We start from the raw sequence: 18,457 nt of genomic DNA on the forward strand, positions 1-18,457 counted from the left end.
TTGTTGAAGGGAAACATTATCATATGCCGATCAGGCAAACATTATGACCACCCTTATATTGTGTAGGGCCTTTGGGTGCTGTGGGTTGAGTGAATTTGGATTGAATTTGGCAAAGTCAACACCTTGTGCTCATGTTATTTGAGTTGTTCCTAAACTGAATTTTGTGTGTGTGTGTGTGTGTGTGTGTCTGTGTCAGGCTGCATCCTGCTGGGGATGGCTGCTGCCATCAAGGAGTGGCATTGTTATGAGGTGGGGGTGTCTGGTCTGGTCTGGGTGGGTGGAACATGGTCTGAAAGTTTCCCAGCAGAGCATTGTATTGTCACAAGATGGTCAAAGTTATTTACTTTACTGTCAGCGGTTTTAATGTTGTGGCTGATCAGTTTACATGTTAGTGGTTAGTAGTGGTGAGAGTGATCAGACTTCAAGCAGAAACTGCACCTTTTTCTAAAAACAGTGAGCCTGAAGCTTGTGGAAATTATTGAGAGGCGTTGTTCAGTGTTTTTATTTGATCGTTTGTCTTCACAGTACAAAATACAGAAGTGGCTCATTTTCTTTGGTGAGGTCACAAAGAGGGAGGGCAGCAATCAAAATAACACGGTGAAATCTGACAAAAAATGTCACCCACACTGAATTGGACAGGTGGGAGTGAGAGTCAGGTGACTCAGAACAGTATAAGAACTGGTGTGAATGGAAGATGAGGTGAAGAAGTGAAAACCAGACCGAGCTCTGGGAACTGCGATGCAGAATAACACCAGACTTCACTAATAATAACACTAATCTTCTGAGGCCAAACTGGTCCTGTTGTTAGCAGTCCTCTCAGCTATGCTCCCACTCTAGAAGGAACTACTTCTGCATTTGTGTCATTCAATTTATGAATTTACTGTTCTCTTCATTCCTCACCCTCTTCTCTTCAGCTCTCACTTTGTTTTAATCATCTGCATTGTTTCGTCCTTTTCTTTCTGCCAACATCATCTTGTTATTTGGATTTTGACTCCAGCTTTTACGGAAGCATATGAACATAGAGATGATAGCACTCTGCCTGGCAATCTGCCTGCCTTCTCTCACTCTCTCTTCCTCTTGCGCTCAGCTCTCCATTGTTCGACTGCCAGCTTCTGTCCCGTCTTGTCTCCCGTGCTCCTCATCCCGCCACCTCAGGAGCCGGAGCGCCCATGAAAATGAATACAATCAACTTATTTTATCACCACAGACACACTTTGGATGGGGCTGAGGAATAATTGCGGTACTTCCCATCCAGCTGAGGCTGTCTTTCAGCTCAGCCGGTTGCTGTGGCTGTCTGGGACGGGACAATTAGAAAATATATTTGCAGATATATTTGCAGCAGAGCCTCTTCTGGGGAAAAAAAGAAAAAAAAAAGAAAAAAAGGACGCATCTGAATGTAAAGCTGTTTGACAGCTGAGTCAGCGTCCGGGAGGGTAGTGATGGAGGGATAGTCCAAACAGAAGAACCCATGGCTCCAGTGTGGAGAAGTCCCTGAAAAGTGAACAATTAAAAGTTTATTTGAGTTTGCAATTTTGACATTTACTAAACAAGATTTTACAGAATGCGGTTTGTCTGTGGAAGAAAATTACAGGAGATCAGCTCAGTCTTTGTCCACTCCTGCAGTACAGAAAAAAAGAACAGAACAAGGTATTTACATCACTTCAGATGAGAACAAGCTAACAAATATCAGTAGCGTGATAGGCAGCTGTCACAGTGACGTGCCTTTGGTGTGATCAGTATAATAAGTTAAATAATCAAGCTAACAACACTGACTTCAGTTTGAGAAACAGCCACAACTGCAGTAAGATGAAAGTGATTTAAAGCTGTCACTTACAATCACAGACTATAATAAAAGATAAACATAGATGATGCATCACCTCATTGTGTTCAAGTAAAGTTGAAATATGACAATAAAAAACAACTTTTTACTAGAGACCTGGTGGTGACGTGGTGCTGAGATATTTTCTTTTGTACCAGTGTGAACCCGCACTTCTTGAACTGTTATTAGCTCCCTGAACATTTCACAAAAAACTGCATGTTGCCCAGCTAGCAATTCTAAAGAGCTGTCAATCACAACCTCCAATTATATATATATATATATTTTTTTTCAACACAAGTGTTGGAGAAAAAAAAATCACTCTTCTCTATGACAAGAACTGCTCAACGTGAAAATACAGCTTTTTTAACGCGAAAGGGGCAGGACTTACGACTTATACTGTGAACAGCCACCAGGGGGCAAAAAAATATATATTTTGTTTCTTTTCGGTTTGCATAGATGAAAACTCTCAATTGCTGCAGAACTGCATTTATTTTATAAGCTCCCACAGTTATTTATTGACCTCCTCAGTCTGAGATGTTTGGTTCCTACCTGTCTCTGTTGGGACAAATGGGGGCGTTACTATCCTCAGCAGACAGACAGACAGCCCTGTGCAGGTTTGATTACGAAAAAATAAAGTAGTGTGTACTGTTTAGCCGTGTTGGAGGGGATTAAACTGTAAATTGCACAGTTCAGGGTTCTCATATAGGATTAAGTCATATGAATATGACAAACCAGCTTTTTTAACATGATCAGGACTTGTGACACATCCTGCAGACAGCCACTAGGGGGTGAAAGATATTTGGTTCTATTCAGCTACATAGACAAAAAACCTTAGTCGTGTCACACATTACTTTTTATGTTGTACAATATTTTAGGAATTAGTAAGATTGCATTTATTATATAAGCACTTCATTATCAGCTCCTGCACTTTATTTATTATTTGTAACATTTCTGTAGTTATTTTTAACGCGCCTGCTGGTGTTGCAGTCCTGAGCTGACAGACAGACAGACAGGCTTCTGCAGGTGTAACTGGGAAAACAACAGCATGCATTCTCTTGTTGGAGGTGATTAGAGTAGACAGCCTAACGCCAAACTGCATGCAACTTACGTATCACCCACAGTACAGAGAAGGATCATGTTATCCTATATAAGATTGACTCATATTTCAAATATATATTACTTTCAAGTCTTTCAGGGGAAAATAAAAAAACAAACACAAATTTTGTAATTTTTAAAATGTTTACAATTGCACATGAACCCGATGAAACAAACAAACTAAATTTTATTTCCAGTGGGGGTATTTCTCAGTTTAGACAGGCATGTTTGGTGTTATTTTGCCCACAGCCCAGTGTAACTTCTCATAAATGCAAAGTGATACCTCCTTGCACAATAATCATTAATCACAGGTCCGTGTTCGTGATTGCGACAGCTGTGTTATTGTCCCAAGTTTTCACCGCTCGTTGAGTGTTGATGGCGTTGAGCGTGGAGGGACAGATGAATCACCTCCATCTGAACCCGCAATGCTTTGGGACAAACGCAAGATTTTGAGAACATCCATCGGCTTTTGTTGTTCACGGCTCCTTGTTCCTGTTTTTTTTTTTTTTTTGACCACAGTGAACGAAGTTTCCAGGAGAGTTTGTTCTGGCTTCACAAGATGGAAACTTGTCTTGGAAAACTACTGAGCTCAGTGTGCATAGTGTGTGTGTGTGTGTGTGTGTGTGTGTGTGTGTGTGTGTGTGTGTGTGTGTGTAGGGGGTGTTTAGAATAAGTCTCCACAAGTTAATGTAATTCAGTAACTCTGTGTGTGTGTGTGTGTGTGTATGTGTGTGTGTGTGTGTGTGTGTGTTCTTGGCTTCATTTTCTGACATCTGGCAGAATCTCAGACGAAGTAAACAAGTCAGACTTTGGGGGAGACCGGAGAGTCAAACTGAGCCAATGCTGGTTTTGAGAGTTTGGGAATTTGAAGTGTTTTAATCCCGCAGTGTGTTACCGTGACTCTCTGGCAAGTGTGTAGCCTTCACGCATACGTGTGTGGGTTTGTGTGTGATCTGCTGTCTTCGTCTTTGCTCTACCGACTCTCCTCCTCCTTCTGCAGATTTCAGACTCTTCCTTGAGTCTCTTTCATCAGATCGACCTTCCTGTGTGCGACTCTGTGCATGTGGGAGCTCATTTTCCTGCTTTCCACTTCCTTTCGCTCTTCTTCTATCAATTATTTTCAGATTTCTTCGGTTTACGAGAGCACACACACTGAAACTTTGCACTACATTTCACTGCTTTCACTCTGTTGAAATGCTGCCAGTGACAATATTCTTTTTTCTTTTCTTAACTGGGACTCATCATCATCTCATTTCATTTATAAAACAATGAACATTACCCCCTGCTGCTTCATGTCCTGGCAGAAAACTGCATCTGTCTGCAGATTGTGGCTGCAGATTGAATAAAATGTTTGTCTTTTGTCTTTGGAGTGGTCTGTTTTCGGGTCTTGACAGACAGTTATATCTCAGATGCCTGAGCTGTGGCGTCTGGCTCCATCACACCAGGAATCTTCAGATCCATTCATTTCAGGAAACGAACTGATGAAGCAGATTTGTTTCCGTCCTCTCTCTGTGTTTGAGGACTGTGCCAGTGTTTCAGTTAATGGAAAAGAGAACATCCATATTTACTATATACATAAATGCATCCACAGATATATAACAGCAGTCAGTCGTACTGTAGTCTTTCATATAGATTAGAAATGAGTTACAAAACGGGACCATGGAACTCGAGCACAAATCTTGGAATGCAGACATACATTTCAAAAAAGAGAACACAAACAGTGGAAGCAGCATATTATATAACCAAGATGATGCTATACAGACATAAAAATGACTCAAAACTTCAGTGGATTCCCAAAAGTAAACAAAGAGAACCTTTGCTTTTGTTTATTCAAGGTCATCTACATATCTGTGAGGTGTAAAAAAGTGAACCCTTGTTTACAGCAGCAACAGCAACTGAATGTTTCCTGTAACTTCTGATCAGTGTCTACAGCAGTTTGGAGGAATTTAGCCCATTCCTCAGAGCAGAACCACTTCAGGTCTGAGATGTTTGTTGGTTTCCTCACATTAACTGATTGGTTCAGATCCTTCTACAACTTTTCTGTTGGTTTAAGATCAGGACTTTAACTTGGCCATTCCTAAACATTCATCTTGTTCTGCTTTACTCATTCTTTTGTACAACCACTTGTGTTCTTGGGCTCATTGTCTTGCTCCATGGCCAGTTTCTCTTCACATTCAACTCATGGACACATGTCCTGACATTTTCTTTTAGAGTTCATTGGTAGAATTCAGAATTCATTGGTTCTGAAGCTGGAATGCAGTGTTGGTTCATCTCCAAACAGGATGCCTCTCATTTAAACCAGACTTTTCCACTTTAGTGTCATCTGTCCACTGAACATTGTCCCATTAGTCTTCTGGCTTGTCTACTTGATGTTGATTATACTTCAGACAAGCAGAAATGTTCTTGAAGGAGAGCAGTGTCTTTGTCCATCACACCATGGTTGTTCAGTGTTCTCCTGATCAACATTAACATTAGTCAATGTGAGAGAGGCCTTACCTGCTTATAGAAGTTACCTGAGTTCCGTTGGGACCTCTCAGACTAATATTGTTGGTGAACCACTCCTGTGGAGGGTAACAGTTGTCTCCTCCATTTGTTCTCAATCTGCCTGACTGTGGATTTGTCGATTCCAAACTCTCTAGAGATGGCACCTCTTTTTTTGAGCTCCTTAGAAAGCTCCTTTTCTAACTAAATGGCTCACTGAATGGAACCCAAGTCTGGTTACATGATTAGAAACACTTCTGAACTCTTATTTGGCTGTCAACCTATAATTCTAGCGGTGCACTTAAGGATACAGTCAGGTCCATAAATATTGGGACATCGACACAATTCTAATCTTTTTGGCTCTATACACCACCACAATGGATTTGAAATAAAACAAACAAGATGTGCTTTAAATGCAGACTTTCAGCTTTAATTTGAGGGTATTCACATCCAAATCAGGTGAACGCTGTAGAGGAATTACAACAGTTTGTATATGTGCCTCCCACTTTTTAAGGGACCAAAGTAATGGGACAATTGGCTGCTCAGCTGTTCCATGGCCAGGTGTGTGATTCCCTTATTATCCTTATCATTTAGAAGGAGCAGATAAAAGGTCTAGAGTTCATTTCAATTGTGCTATTTGCATTTGGAATCTGTTGCTGTCCACTGTCAATATGAGATCCAAAGAGCTGTCACTATCAGTGAAGCAAGCCAAAACAATCAAAACAAACCCATCAGAGAGACAGCAAAAACATTAGGTGTGGCCAAATCAACTCTTTGGAACATTCTTAAAAAGAAAGAACGCACTGGTGAGCTCAGCAACACCAAAAGACCTGGAAGACCAAGGAAAACAACTGTGGTGGATGACAGAAGAATTCTTTCCCTGGTGAAAAAAAAAACCTTCACAACAGTTGGCCAGATCAAGAACATTCTACAGGAGGTAGGTGTATGTGTGTCAAAGTCAACAATCAAGAGAAGACTTCACCAGAGTGAATACAAAGGGTTCACAACAAGATGTAAACCATTGGTGAGCCTCAAAAACAGAAAGGCCAGATTAGAGTTTGCCAAAAAACATCTAAAAAAGCCTTCACAGTTCTGGAACAACATCCTATGGACAGATGAGACAAAGATCAACTTTTACCAGAGTGATGGGAAGAGAAGAGTATGGAGAAAGAAAGGAAATGCTCATGATCCAAAGCATACCACCTCATCAGTGAAGCATGGTGGTGGTAGTGTCATGGCGTGGGCATGTATGACTGCCAATGGAACTGGTTCCTTTGTATTTATTGATGATATGAATGCTGACAAAAGCAGCAGGATGGATTCTGAAGTGTTTCAGGCAATATTATCTGCTCATAATCCTCCAAATGCTTCAGAACTCATTGGACGGCACTTCACAGTGCAGATGGACAATGACCGGAAGCATACTGTGGAAGCAACCAAAGAGTTTGTTAAGGCAAAGAAGTGGAATGTTATGCAATGGCCAAGTCAATCACCTGACCTGAGTCCGATTGAGCATGCATTTCACTTGCTAAAGGCAAAACTGAAGGGAAAATGCCCCAAGAACAAGCAGGAGCTGAAGACATTTGCAGTAGAGTCCTGGCAGAGCATCACCAGGGATGAAACCCAGCGTCTGGTGATGTCTATGTGTTCCAGACTTCAGGCTGTAATTAACTGCAAAGGATTTACAACCAAGTATTAAAGAGTGAAAGTTTGATTTTTTAATTTGTCCTATTACTTTTGGTCCCTTAAAAAGTGGGAGGCACATTTACAAACTGTTGTAATTCCTACACCGTTCACTTGATTTGGAAGTAAATACTCTCAAATTAAAGCTGAAAGTCTGCAGTTAAAGCACATCTTGTTTGTTTTATTTCAAATCCATTGTGGTGGTGTATAGAGCCAAAAAGATTAGAATTGTGTTGATGTCCCAATATTTATGGACCCGACTGTATGTAATATTGTAATATTGGAATGAACTTGGAATGACTTTTACCTGCATACTAATACTGTCTGCTCTAAAACTTCATCATGCCTCGGCAGAAGCAGCGCTTTAGTGCTAAATTCTGGGAACAAAAGCTTCACACAAATGCAAATATGAAGTCAACAAATCACTTTTATGCAAGTTCATAAGACAAGTAAAACCTCTGCCAGGAGTTAGAGTGATGACTACTGTGAGGTAAATGATAAAATTTGCAGCAGTTGCAGAAGGACGCACTGATGAGCAGCAGAGACATTATTATATGATTCCACTTAGAGCAGAAAAGTTGAAATATTTAATAATTTGTCTCTTGATTTTCCATTTTCTCTTGCCATATTGCCACACATGCTATGCTACAGACTACGAGAAACATTAGTCACCTAAATTTTCTTGTAGGCTAAAAACTTAATACGATTAAAAATGCATGAGTTCAGTTTTTGTGTCTGTCAAAGAGGCGTTAATAAACCAGCAGCTGGCATGCAGCATATTTCAGGTAAAATTAACTGTAACTGAGAAAAAAACTTCCTTCAGCAATTAAAGAAAACCAACTCCAGACACATGAGACATGTGGTCAGCACAGAGCCGCAGCTACAGGAGCTTTCACTTGTTGTTGTTTCTGAGTCACAGAAGACCTTGAACTCGACAGCCATAGAGTAATGTCACATGAAGGCCTACATTGTCTGCAGCGTTCAGTCCACACAGTCACCCAGATTTCACCTCCCCTAGAGATGCTTGAAGTGATCGAGCTTTTCGTGTCTGCATCCATCAGCAAATCGATACTCTGCTCTTGGTTCTCCTGCTGTTCCCACTCTCTCGACAAACCACATCAAGAAGCTCAAGAAGGGCTTAGAAGCCTGACCCACCGTTCACCTTGATAGTTACACAGTGAAAACATCCAAAATTATCCTGCTGTCCCGCCTGGGGCCTCAGGCTCCACGTTTCATATTTTCTATATTTTTGCAGCAAATCTCTGACAAAGCCTCTTCCTAAAGTAAAGTGAATGACTGCTGATATTTCACTGATCTCCATAGCCACTTCTGTTGGGTGAGTTTGTTGACTTAGAGCATAGATCTTCAACAGAGAGTCCGTGACACCCAGGGGGTTCACGGAAGTACTGCAGAGGGGTCGCAAAATCATTTGTTGATTAGATATTTTTATATATATAATTAAAAAATAATAATAATAAAGCTTCATTATATACGTGTAAAAATAAATCCAACATATTTTAGTAAAGGGATAAATGGAGACAAAAGACGTTATCTATCAGTCAGCACTTCACTCATCCAGCAACACAGGAGATGTCTCACTAGGTGAGACATTTCCTATAACAGGAGCTAACAGTGCAGTTTGCTCCCATCAGTCAACTTCTGAGGCCAAAATGGATCACTAGAACAAAGGATAGAAATAATAATAAAAAAATAATATTTGAACCTGTGTATTATTTGAATAGCTTAATATTGAATTCAGAATGATAATAATATATATTTATAATTTGCACTAGGCTGAGTTTAATATAGGACACAAATAGTAGGTAAGGGCTCCATCGGATAGGGTCATTGGCCTGAAAAATGTTGAAGACCCCTGCTATCGAGGGAGGATTGATAGCATGAGAAATCAGAAAAATTACCTTGGAACATGTGATCTGCGGGATGATCCACAGAGGCCCCTCCCCTCAACCCACAGGATCCAAACTACTAAGAACATTGTGTTATCAGACACCACAGGACACCCTCAGAAGACCCATGTCCATTCTCTGATGAGTCACAACTGCTTTGGAGGCACAGGGGAGACCTAGACAATATTGGGAAAGTAATGTTATGTTATGACATAATGTTATGCCTGATCTAATCTGGTACCATGCACATCCTGCAGTGCTGAAAAAGTTTTCAATATGTCCAGTCTTTGCTGGAGGGTGGAAGTTCTACTTTATCACTGAGGGATGTAAATGTGTCACTAGCAGGGGCTGCGTATCAAATTAGTTGAGAGTATGTCATTTTGCAAACAAATGGTTTGGGAGATTCGTGGTATTTCCACTTGTCACATCTTGCAAAGGTTTCGCTTTTCTCTAGCGCTCTCAGTTTTCAGACCTGAGCGAGGTGTATCTCCTGTACACGTGACATAATCTTGTTGTCTTGTGAGATATAGCAATATCTGATTATTCATTGTTTTACTGCTGCAGGCCACAGAATATTGGTCATTTTGCTCTTGTTTCATTGACTTTAGAGGACTTGACTTTAACAGCATCACTGCATTTTCACACATCCCCGTGCATCATCACTATCTTGTGATCATTGATGTCTGCAAGAAAACGGTGTGAATGAAACAATCAGTATTCATATGTTGCCAGCCTGGAGCCTGATTGATATCAGAAGTCACTTTAACAGACTTAGTCCACATCTGTTCACCATAATGGGATATTACTTAAGTCCCTCTGAGGAGAAGACCTCAGTATCCTGAGTAGACCAACTGATCTGTCTATATTTAACCTTAGGTTTGAAGCTATTTACAGTAAATCAGATTAAATTATCTTGTGTCACCTAAAACAGAAGAAACTCCAATGTCTCCTCGTGGATTGATCTGTGGTGCTGACCTGACTACATCTAATTGGTGTCATTTACTGAGAAATATTGTCACAGTCTGAGCTTCTCCGCTGTGGTCAGACTTTTTCTGAAATTGCTGCGATTACAAGCTGGGGGCATCTGTAACATCAAACTCCCGTTGGCTCTTTGAGAGAAACAAGGCAGAGGTGACAACGCCAGAATGCGTTGAGTATAAAAAAAGTACAGTAAGAGTTTCATGACGACAGCTCTCTCTCTGCAGCAGCAAACGTGGGAGCAAATAAGCACATCTCAGCAGGTCCTGAGGGATTCTTTTTTGTATTTTATTTATAATTTCTTTTGTGTGTGTGTCTGTGTGTGTGTGTGAAGTGGGTTCATGGGGGAAATCTCTCAGCTAGTGATAATTCACTGTGGTTCCAGGTCACTGCCATCAAAAGTTGCAGAGCCAGTAATAATGTGATAGTTTATCAGTCCCTGAGGGGTAGTTGTCTTTTCTCTTTGTGGTTCTCAATGGGAAAGTGAGAGCGGAAAACCAGCCGCTGAGCAACATCCTGGTTTTATTTATTTATTTTTTTAAGGTAAAAACTAACTAGGGGGTTGGGCACAGAAACCCACCCACCACCCGCCTTGGTGGATGTTTTATGTGTCCAAGACCAACCAATTCATGCAACTACATCGATCAGGCATAACATTATGACCAATTTCCTAATATCGTGTAGATCTCCCTTGTGCCTCTAAAATAGCACAACTATTTTGGAGGCACAGATTCTCATCAGAGAATGGACATGGGTCTTCTGAGGGTGTCCTCTGGTGGGAACAGAATATTGTTAGTGGGGGCCTTTGGGTCCTATGGGTTGAGGGGAGGTGCCTCTGTGGATCATCCCACAGATACTTGATCAGTTTGGGACTGATTTAGAGGCCAGGTCAACACATTGTACAATGTTCAAGTTTTTTTTTTTTTTGTTTTTTGTTTTTTAAGTTGTTCTTGTTGTTATTTTTGTGTGTGTGAGTATGCGTCAGAATGTATCCTCTTGGGGATGGCTGCTGCCACCAAAGAGTGTCGTTGTTATAGGGTGGGGGTGTCTGGTCTGGTCTAGGTGGGCGCTACATGTCTAAGTAACATTCATATGAATGAATACCAGGTCCAAAGGTTTCCCAACAGAACACTGAATTGTCACAAGATGGTTAATGTTATTTACTTCTCTTGTCAGTGGTTTTAATGTTGTGGCGGATCAGCGTATTGCACTTTACATATTTAATTTCATGTAGAAATCGTGGTTCAAATATAAAATAAACCAATTTTCCAATTTGTTTATTATTATTGTAATTGGGAATATTTATGTCTGTAAAGAACTTTGAGAGCTGAGCTATGTTCAGTAAATCATTCATTCATTGGACATTCATTCATTAATTTAGTAATCTAGAAGCTTAAGCTTATTTATGCTCACTTCTTAGCATACATTACATCAAAGGTGAATTCTCCCAGAATCTATTTCTAATTTAAAATAATAAGAGGATGTAGGATGTCTCTGTAGACATGATGTGTCACAGAGGAGCCAGACTTTCTCTGATCAAAAGTAAAACATTGTGAAGCAGTGAGTGCAATGACAGGCGGCTCTACACTCCAGCAATTAATAGCATATGAGAAAATCATAGTTTTTAAATGTGTGAAATGGTTTGGTTACACAGTAATTAGCTTTGTTCTGACACCCAGTTTGAAAAAAGTCCCATTTTTCCCATCACTTTCTCATTAGCAAAGTTTGGAGTACAGAAGAGTCAGCTTCTCAGTTTAGCTTGGCGCTTTCACCATTTCAAAATGACAAATGTAGCCGCTGGCAGCTCATATCAGCTGTCTGGTAGAGTTAAGACTGCAGACAGACACCAACCTTGGAATTCTTATAAGGTCAAGGAAGTAGCTCTCTGCAATGCTGCTGTAATCATAAGGATTCACATCCCTTTGGTCTTCCTGTTCTAACTAGGGAGGACATCAAAACCTAGCCAGAACAGTTGAATGTAATGAATCTAACAGACTGTGATGCTGTCAAGGGGATAAGATGAGTTTTAATGCATGAAGATGGTTGGACTGGTGAGGACAGTGGAGGATCCTGTCAAATCTCTCAGAGGCAAAGTTGGACATTTGTTGCAACACAAAAAGTAACAACAACTTGTAGTGTTTCATTCAAGCTGCTGCAAATCCAGCACACAGAGCAGAGGTCCTGGAGCTGCTAGAGAGGCCAATCAAAAGAAAACACGAGGAAGCGCATTAGAAAGGAAACCAATTAACTTAACAAAATAAAACAGGAAACTCAAAGCACATTCATAAATAAAAGACAGGGACAAAGAACCATGACAGAAATGTTGCTTTCAAATCAGTGTGATGATCTGCGAAACAGTATTGGGACCACCCATCAGAAAAAAATGGGAGGAGGAAGATTTTTGTTCACCGTGCACTTTTAGAAAAAAGTAGAAAGTAGACCTTTAAATTGGCAGTACTGTGTGGTACCGCAGATACTCATGGAATAGTATTGGGGCTTAATTAATAATTAATTTTAAGAATTCCAAATAGTGATTGTTTAGAAAGTTGAAATTTTGAGGAAAAAAAGCCAAAAAGAATTTGGGAGAAAAGTCAAAATTTTGAGAGAAAAAAAAAAAAGAAAAAAGCTTTTTTCTCAAAGTGCATGATGGACAAAAAATACACCTCCTCTCATTTTGTTTCTCATGGGTGGCCCTAATACTCTACTGTAGATGATCAGTTACCTTCTCCTTGGAAACAAACATGTGCCTCACAAGTTTGCTCAATAGAGAAAGCACGGCCAACACATTGAAACGCTCCAAACCCATTGGGTTTTGAGGAATATCTTGAATGGTAGTTTAAAAAAACGGTTACATACTGTAGGTTAGTTCAAGAGTGCTGGGACCCCTTCAAATTTCAAAACTGCTTTAACATCAATGACAACCGATGGAGTTCTGGTGAGGCGCAGCACCAACATGGCTGCATAGCTTTTGGCTCCACTCTGCTAGGCTTCTCTACCCCCATGCCAAAGCCGTCATTTATCGACTAAACTTCACCATATAGTCTTGGAAAGGGCGATTAATTAATTTGTCACAAGACCTAAGACAAAATCATCCTCGTTCCGTGAAACATCTAAAAAAGAATGCAACGGAGTACAGGATGAATGCGCAAGAACACAAACCACACACCATGTCTGAGCTGGAGATCATCAAACATCTGTTGCAAGGGAGAGCAGCTGATGTGAGGAGCATGAAAGCAGGCCTGGAAATGGTACAAACCACTGTGGAACAGCTTACCATAAATACATACATACCCTGTCCAGGCCTTCATTACTCAAACCAGGGATAAGATAACCTATGATAACCCAGCCTTCACTTTCCCACAGGAGACATGGCAGGCCTTGCATAAAATCATGGGCTTAAATCCTAATTTTACACATGAAATTATTATTATTATTTTTTTTTTTTTTTGGCATAATAATAAAAATAAGAGCCTCGGGATAGGAAAAAAATGTTCTCATGTGATGGTTGAGTCAAGTTGGGAATTGTTTATATTAGGGATTTATTTGATGGAGACCAGCTGCTCTCTTTCAACTATTAATCAACTAAGGGGAAAGTACAAACTCTTAAACAAGGATTTTTGGAAATACCTGCAGTCAGTGGAGTTGTATCCTGGCACACCTTAAACAAGTACCACTTAGAACAGAAATACAGACCAGGCTGGAACATGGTGGCCACCTCAAAAGGAAAACATGATGCTCCTACAACCTTCTGAGGAGGTGTCAACCATTCCGTTTTGAGGTGGTTAGGAGATTTTGAGGTTTTGAGAGATGCTGGGAGAGGGATATAGGGAGTAAGATTCTTACATATGTAGTATTCATGCCCCATGATAGCTTTGCCTGAGATTATCTCCGTTATTAACACTGCGATATCCTCTGCAGTGGTACAGCAACCACTGCTTTGTTTATTTGGTTTGCTACCGAAGGGAAGTGGGCTAAATGTCGCATGATCACAATCTCGCATTGTGCAGGACAGCACTTATTACTCGAATCCAATGACCGAATGGGGTTTTTCTGTGTTTAGTTTGCATGTACTCCCTGTGTCTGTGTGGGTTCTCTCCTCCTGTGTCCCATCTTGTTTGGTTTAACTACGCCCAATGTTTCTAAAATCGGTCGTAGATTGTCTATCTCTCTGTCTCAGTCCTGAATAAATGAATGAAAACAATGTCAGCAATTTGTAGCCATATGGAAATTAGTCAGTCCAGCAGTACCTCTTGCAACATGCCTCGCTGACTGGACAATTGGTCCAATCAGCAAGGCATGTTAATGGCGCTGATTGGACAACACATAAATGAATCTTAACCCATTATAGGACACATTTTAAATTGTGTCCCTGTGCCTCTCAGCAGGGGCTTTTCCTCCTCGAAGCCAGGAGAAGCCAGACTTTTACCAGACTGTACCTGACATTAAATAAAAAACACTCTTCTTAACAGTTTTGGCAGTTCTCTGTTCTGTCACTTCTCTCTTCCACATTTCTTTTATCTAATTATTGACGATGTGTTAGCCTTACAGTAACCATTCTTCAAGGTTTTCCAGTGGCTCAGAATTTGTTCCATGCTTCGATCTGTCCTGGCTTCAGTGAATTTTTGATGGACCTTTTTAAACAGTTCAATATTTCTATTTTTCACACACACACACATCTAAGTGTGTGCTAATGTCTAGTTGTTTTTAAAAGAAAGAGTTGTTATTATTCTAAACAAGCTCTCTGCGGTGCTGCAGACCAGTTGAGGAAACGTCACTTAAACATCACTGTGCATTTCTGTCAAGACAGAGCATGCTCAGACAGAGCAAAGCCTGACTTCATTCCAATTCACTGTTTACATGAATTTCGATCGGTTTGGGGCAGTTTATTCCGATTGATCTGTTTATATGGAGTATTTTCACTGGGTTTGGGCTTCTAAATTAATTGTAATCGGAATATTTGGCTCCACCTAAACCCACCTTGTGATTGACTAAGACTGTGCCAAGGGAAGCCAACCACCTGTTGAGATTCATCTGTTTACAGCTAAATGACTTTAAAACCAATTAAAGCAATAAAACCAATTGCATGAAGAGGGTTGGAACACTCCCCATAATGAAATCCAAATGACGTATAATGAATGCTATTTTTATCACTATCAAATCTGCACTGTGCATTAAGTTGCGGTTTAGCATTTGAGTGGGAGGTTCAGTAAATAGATTATTTCAAAGTCAAGTCAAGATGACAATGCATGTGTCCATGTGTGTGAATGAGGGTGAGAGAAAATACGTGTGTTGGTGTTCAAAGTGTCGGTTAGATAACAAGCATGTGTAAGTCCTGGCAAAAGGAAACTGGGCGCTCTAATAACTCATTCCATTACATGGAATAGCGACATACATTTTTGTCTCACTTGGCTTCCCTAAAAAAAAAAACACGCCATGCCACTGCCTCTCAGTGAGGATTACAAGCATGTGGTTTTCACGCAGCCAATCAGAGAAGATCAAGGAAACCTTCTGAGGTCAAATGTGGTCTACAAGGTCCACCTCTGCATGAACACTGAGTGTACCTGCTTCATTAGGTACCATGAAGATGTGTCCTAATGTTGTCTAATGGTACAAAAAAATCTTCTTGTGCCCTACAATAACACTGTGGGGTGGACATTTTGAATTTCCAAATATTTCAATGAGTGCCCAACCTTCCACGCTAGCAAAATGTTTGGAATGACAAGTTGATTCTGCTCCTTCAATGATTTGCTGGGCCAAACAAATTGTTTGGACCGGCTTTAAGCGGCAATGGACGGAAGAGTAACAGCAACACAGTCATAAACATCCTCTTAGCTGTGGAGTTTCATCTGTTTACAACTAAATGACTTTAAAACCAATTAAAGCAATAAAACCAACTGCATGAAGAGGGTTGGAACACTCCCCATAATGAAATCCAAATGACGTATTTTGTCACACTACTTTCAGATTTTCTTCTTAAGTTCTTTTTATTTGCTGATAACCTGATGGACAAGGCCAGACAGAGAAGGAACATGAGACAGAGCTTTTTTTTATTTTTTATTTTTATTTTTTTTCACTTTCCATAAAAACTAAACAGAGACTGAAAGGAAACTCAAGTGCAGGAGAGGTAGAGGCCATGGAGAAGAAGAATGAATACTGTTTATGACCCATTCCTGAACATAATGAGCTGGAGACAAAATGAGAACGGCAAGGGTAAACAATGTGAAAGAGTCAAAGCAGGACAAAGAGAGGGAGATGGAAGACTGAAATACCCTGAGTACAAGCTGACCGTCTGACAAGGACGATGGCATAAATGCTATGAGAATAAAAAGTCTCCCAGTAAAGAGGGAAGCAGAGACTAGGAGTGGTGACAACGGTGAGGAGGAGGAGGAGGAGGAGGAGGAGGAGGAAGAGGAGGCGATAGAGAGTCTGGCGGTGGTCATGGTGACACTGAACGGCATGGATGAGTCATCACCTAAATAATAAAAGCAAGGATCGGATCGTCCCTCACCTGTCGGACAGGGTTGTCAGGAGGGGAGGAGGAGGTAATACTCCATCATGACCTGGAATATGAAGCCGCTCATGATGAACCAGTGTTAAACCTGTCGGCTAAAGGTCTGTATCTGACGACACCTGTCAGGATGGATGCTGAGGCACAATACACTGGCTTTGAAAAATCTCCCTAATGCAAATGGACATTCATTTTTTACATTTACCTTCTAACACAGACTTTAAATTGACTTTTATGAGCATATTCACTGTTATTGGAAGTATAGCCAGCCCAAAACACCAGAATCACAACACAATGTTATGTTTAATGCATAAAATAAGAGATAATGGCACATATAAAGAACTGAAAGTCCTAGTTTCCTTGTTTTCCTGCTTTCTATGCTGTTTGAACTGGCTTGTGTATGAAATGGCCTCCATTCTCACCTTCATGCAACAAATATAAAAAGCTTCCATTCACTTTAATATTATTCCAAATGTTGTATAATGTAATTCCCATCAGCACCTGAATGGTTTCAAGACCAATTTGCTGGCTTATATTTAGAAATAGCTTCAGCAGCAGCAGCATGATGGCCATGAGGGAGACATGCTGTGGGAGTGTGTTTGAAACGTGACAATACGCGCATGTGTGCAGATGTGTAGTCGCAGCCTGTGCACCTGCAGTTCAGACAGTGTTGAGGTCTGAAAGCCTTCAGCCGTGCTCCATCTGTATGGCTCAGTGCATTTGTCACCGTGTGGTCGCTGTGTAATTAGCTTTTCAGGGTCCATGAAAGCCACCACAGACTGCAGTTACATGACAACAAACAGTTTCCAGTCAGCTACAAGAACAAAGATGGTTCATTAGTTTCATTCATCCCTAGAAATAAGAAGCTATATAGCAATATGTACCACGTGCATCCTTTGCACACACCATGCTGCTAGTCAGTCCTACATTTACCATCACCCTAACTCATACCCTGTTAGTCTGCTTATTAGTCGGCGCTTCTCTCTGTTGTTGTGCAGTGTCTGTTCTGTAAGTACATTGTCTCCCAAGTGTTATAAATAGTATGTTGTCTGCACTGTTGCGTGAACTTCCACATATGCCCTTTGTGCGCAGTCCCTTGTATTTTACACTGACCATCTTGTGACAATTCAATGCTCTCTTGAGAAACTCATGTGGATGTTACTTAGACATGTAGCACCCACCTAGACCAGACCAGACCCCCCCTCTTTGATCTTTGACCTAGATAAATCCATCCAATCAAAGCTTACTTCGTTCAACAAATCTTTTACTCAATATCCATCAATGTGTTCTCCTCTGCAGATTATGACTGGCCCCTGCCGTCCGATCTTTGCCCCATCTGGATCTACCTGGATGTCCTGTTCTCCACAGCGTCCATAATGCACCTCTGTGCTATTTCTCTGGATCGATACATTGCCATACGAAACCCCATCCACCACAGCCGCTTCAACTCCCACACCAAGGCCCGCGTCAAGATCATGGCAGTGTGGACCATTTCTGCGGGTGAGTGCAGACACACAGAAAGAAAAGAAAAAGTTACAACATACTTTCTTAGTTTTTCACTGTTTTTTTTTTTTTTTTTGTGAGCAGTGGGAATATTCTGGTCCTTGTGACCATACGGTTGTCTCTCAATGCAATGGATTTACAGTAAGAAAACAGAAAAAGCATGCATTTATAAGTTAGTTGTTTCAGTAAAATGAAAAAAAAATAAATAAAAATAATAATAATAAAACACACAAGTAATTTTCCAGGACAAAGTTATGAAGATAGAAAAATCTAAAAGTAAATAGTATCCATGACACTGAAGGAAGATAAAGGCCCTTAAAGCAGATAAGATATGAACAAAATAGAAACTTGAAATCTACACTGTGAAATTTACATAAAAGAACAACAGTGATATGGTTTATTCACTGACATCAAGGACAAAAAACAACTACAGCAACAATGTCCGCTAATGGAACAGAACAAAGCTGAAAATCTAATAACTTT

At 40.5% G+C, this 18,457-nt stretch overlaps 1 protein-coding gene across 2 annotated transcripts in view; it reads left to right on the forward strand.

Annotated features, from left to right (window-relative positions):
• Positions 1–18,457, forward strand: part of htr2aa (5-hydroxytryptamine (serotonin) receptor 2A, genome duplicate a) — a 77,773-nt gene that overhangs the window by 34,696 nt on the left and 24,620 nt on the right. For both annotated transcript variants that reach the window (XM_047601327.1, XM_047601328.1), the window contains one exon: positions 17,771–17,971. In XM_047601327.1, coding sequence (XP_047457283.1) covers positions 17,771–17,971 — 201 coding nt within the window. The remainder of the gene's footprint in view (positions 1–17,770; positions 17,972–18,457) is intronic.

Source organism: Mugil cephalus, chromosome 12, assembly GCF_022458985.1.
Source record: "Mugil cephalus isolate CIBA_MC_2020 chromosome 12, CIBA_Mcephalus_1.1, whole genome shotgun sequence".
In the NCBI taxonomy this organism is placed as follows: domain Eukaryota; kingdom Metazoa; phylum Chordata; class Actinopteri; order Mugiliformes; family Mugilidae; genus Mugil; species Mugil cephalus.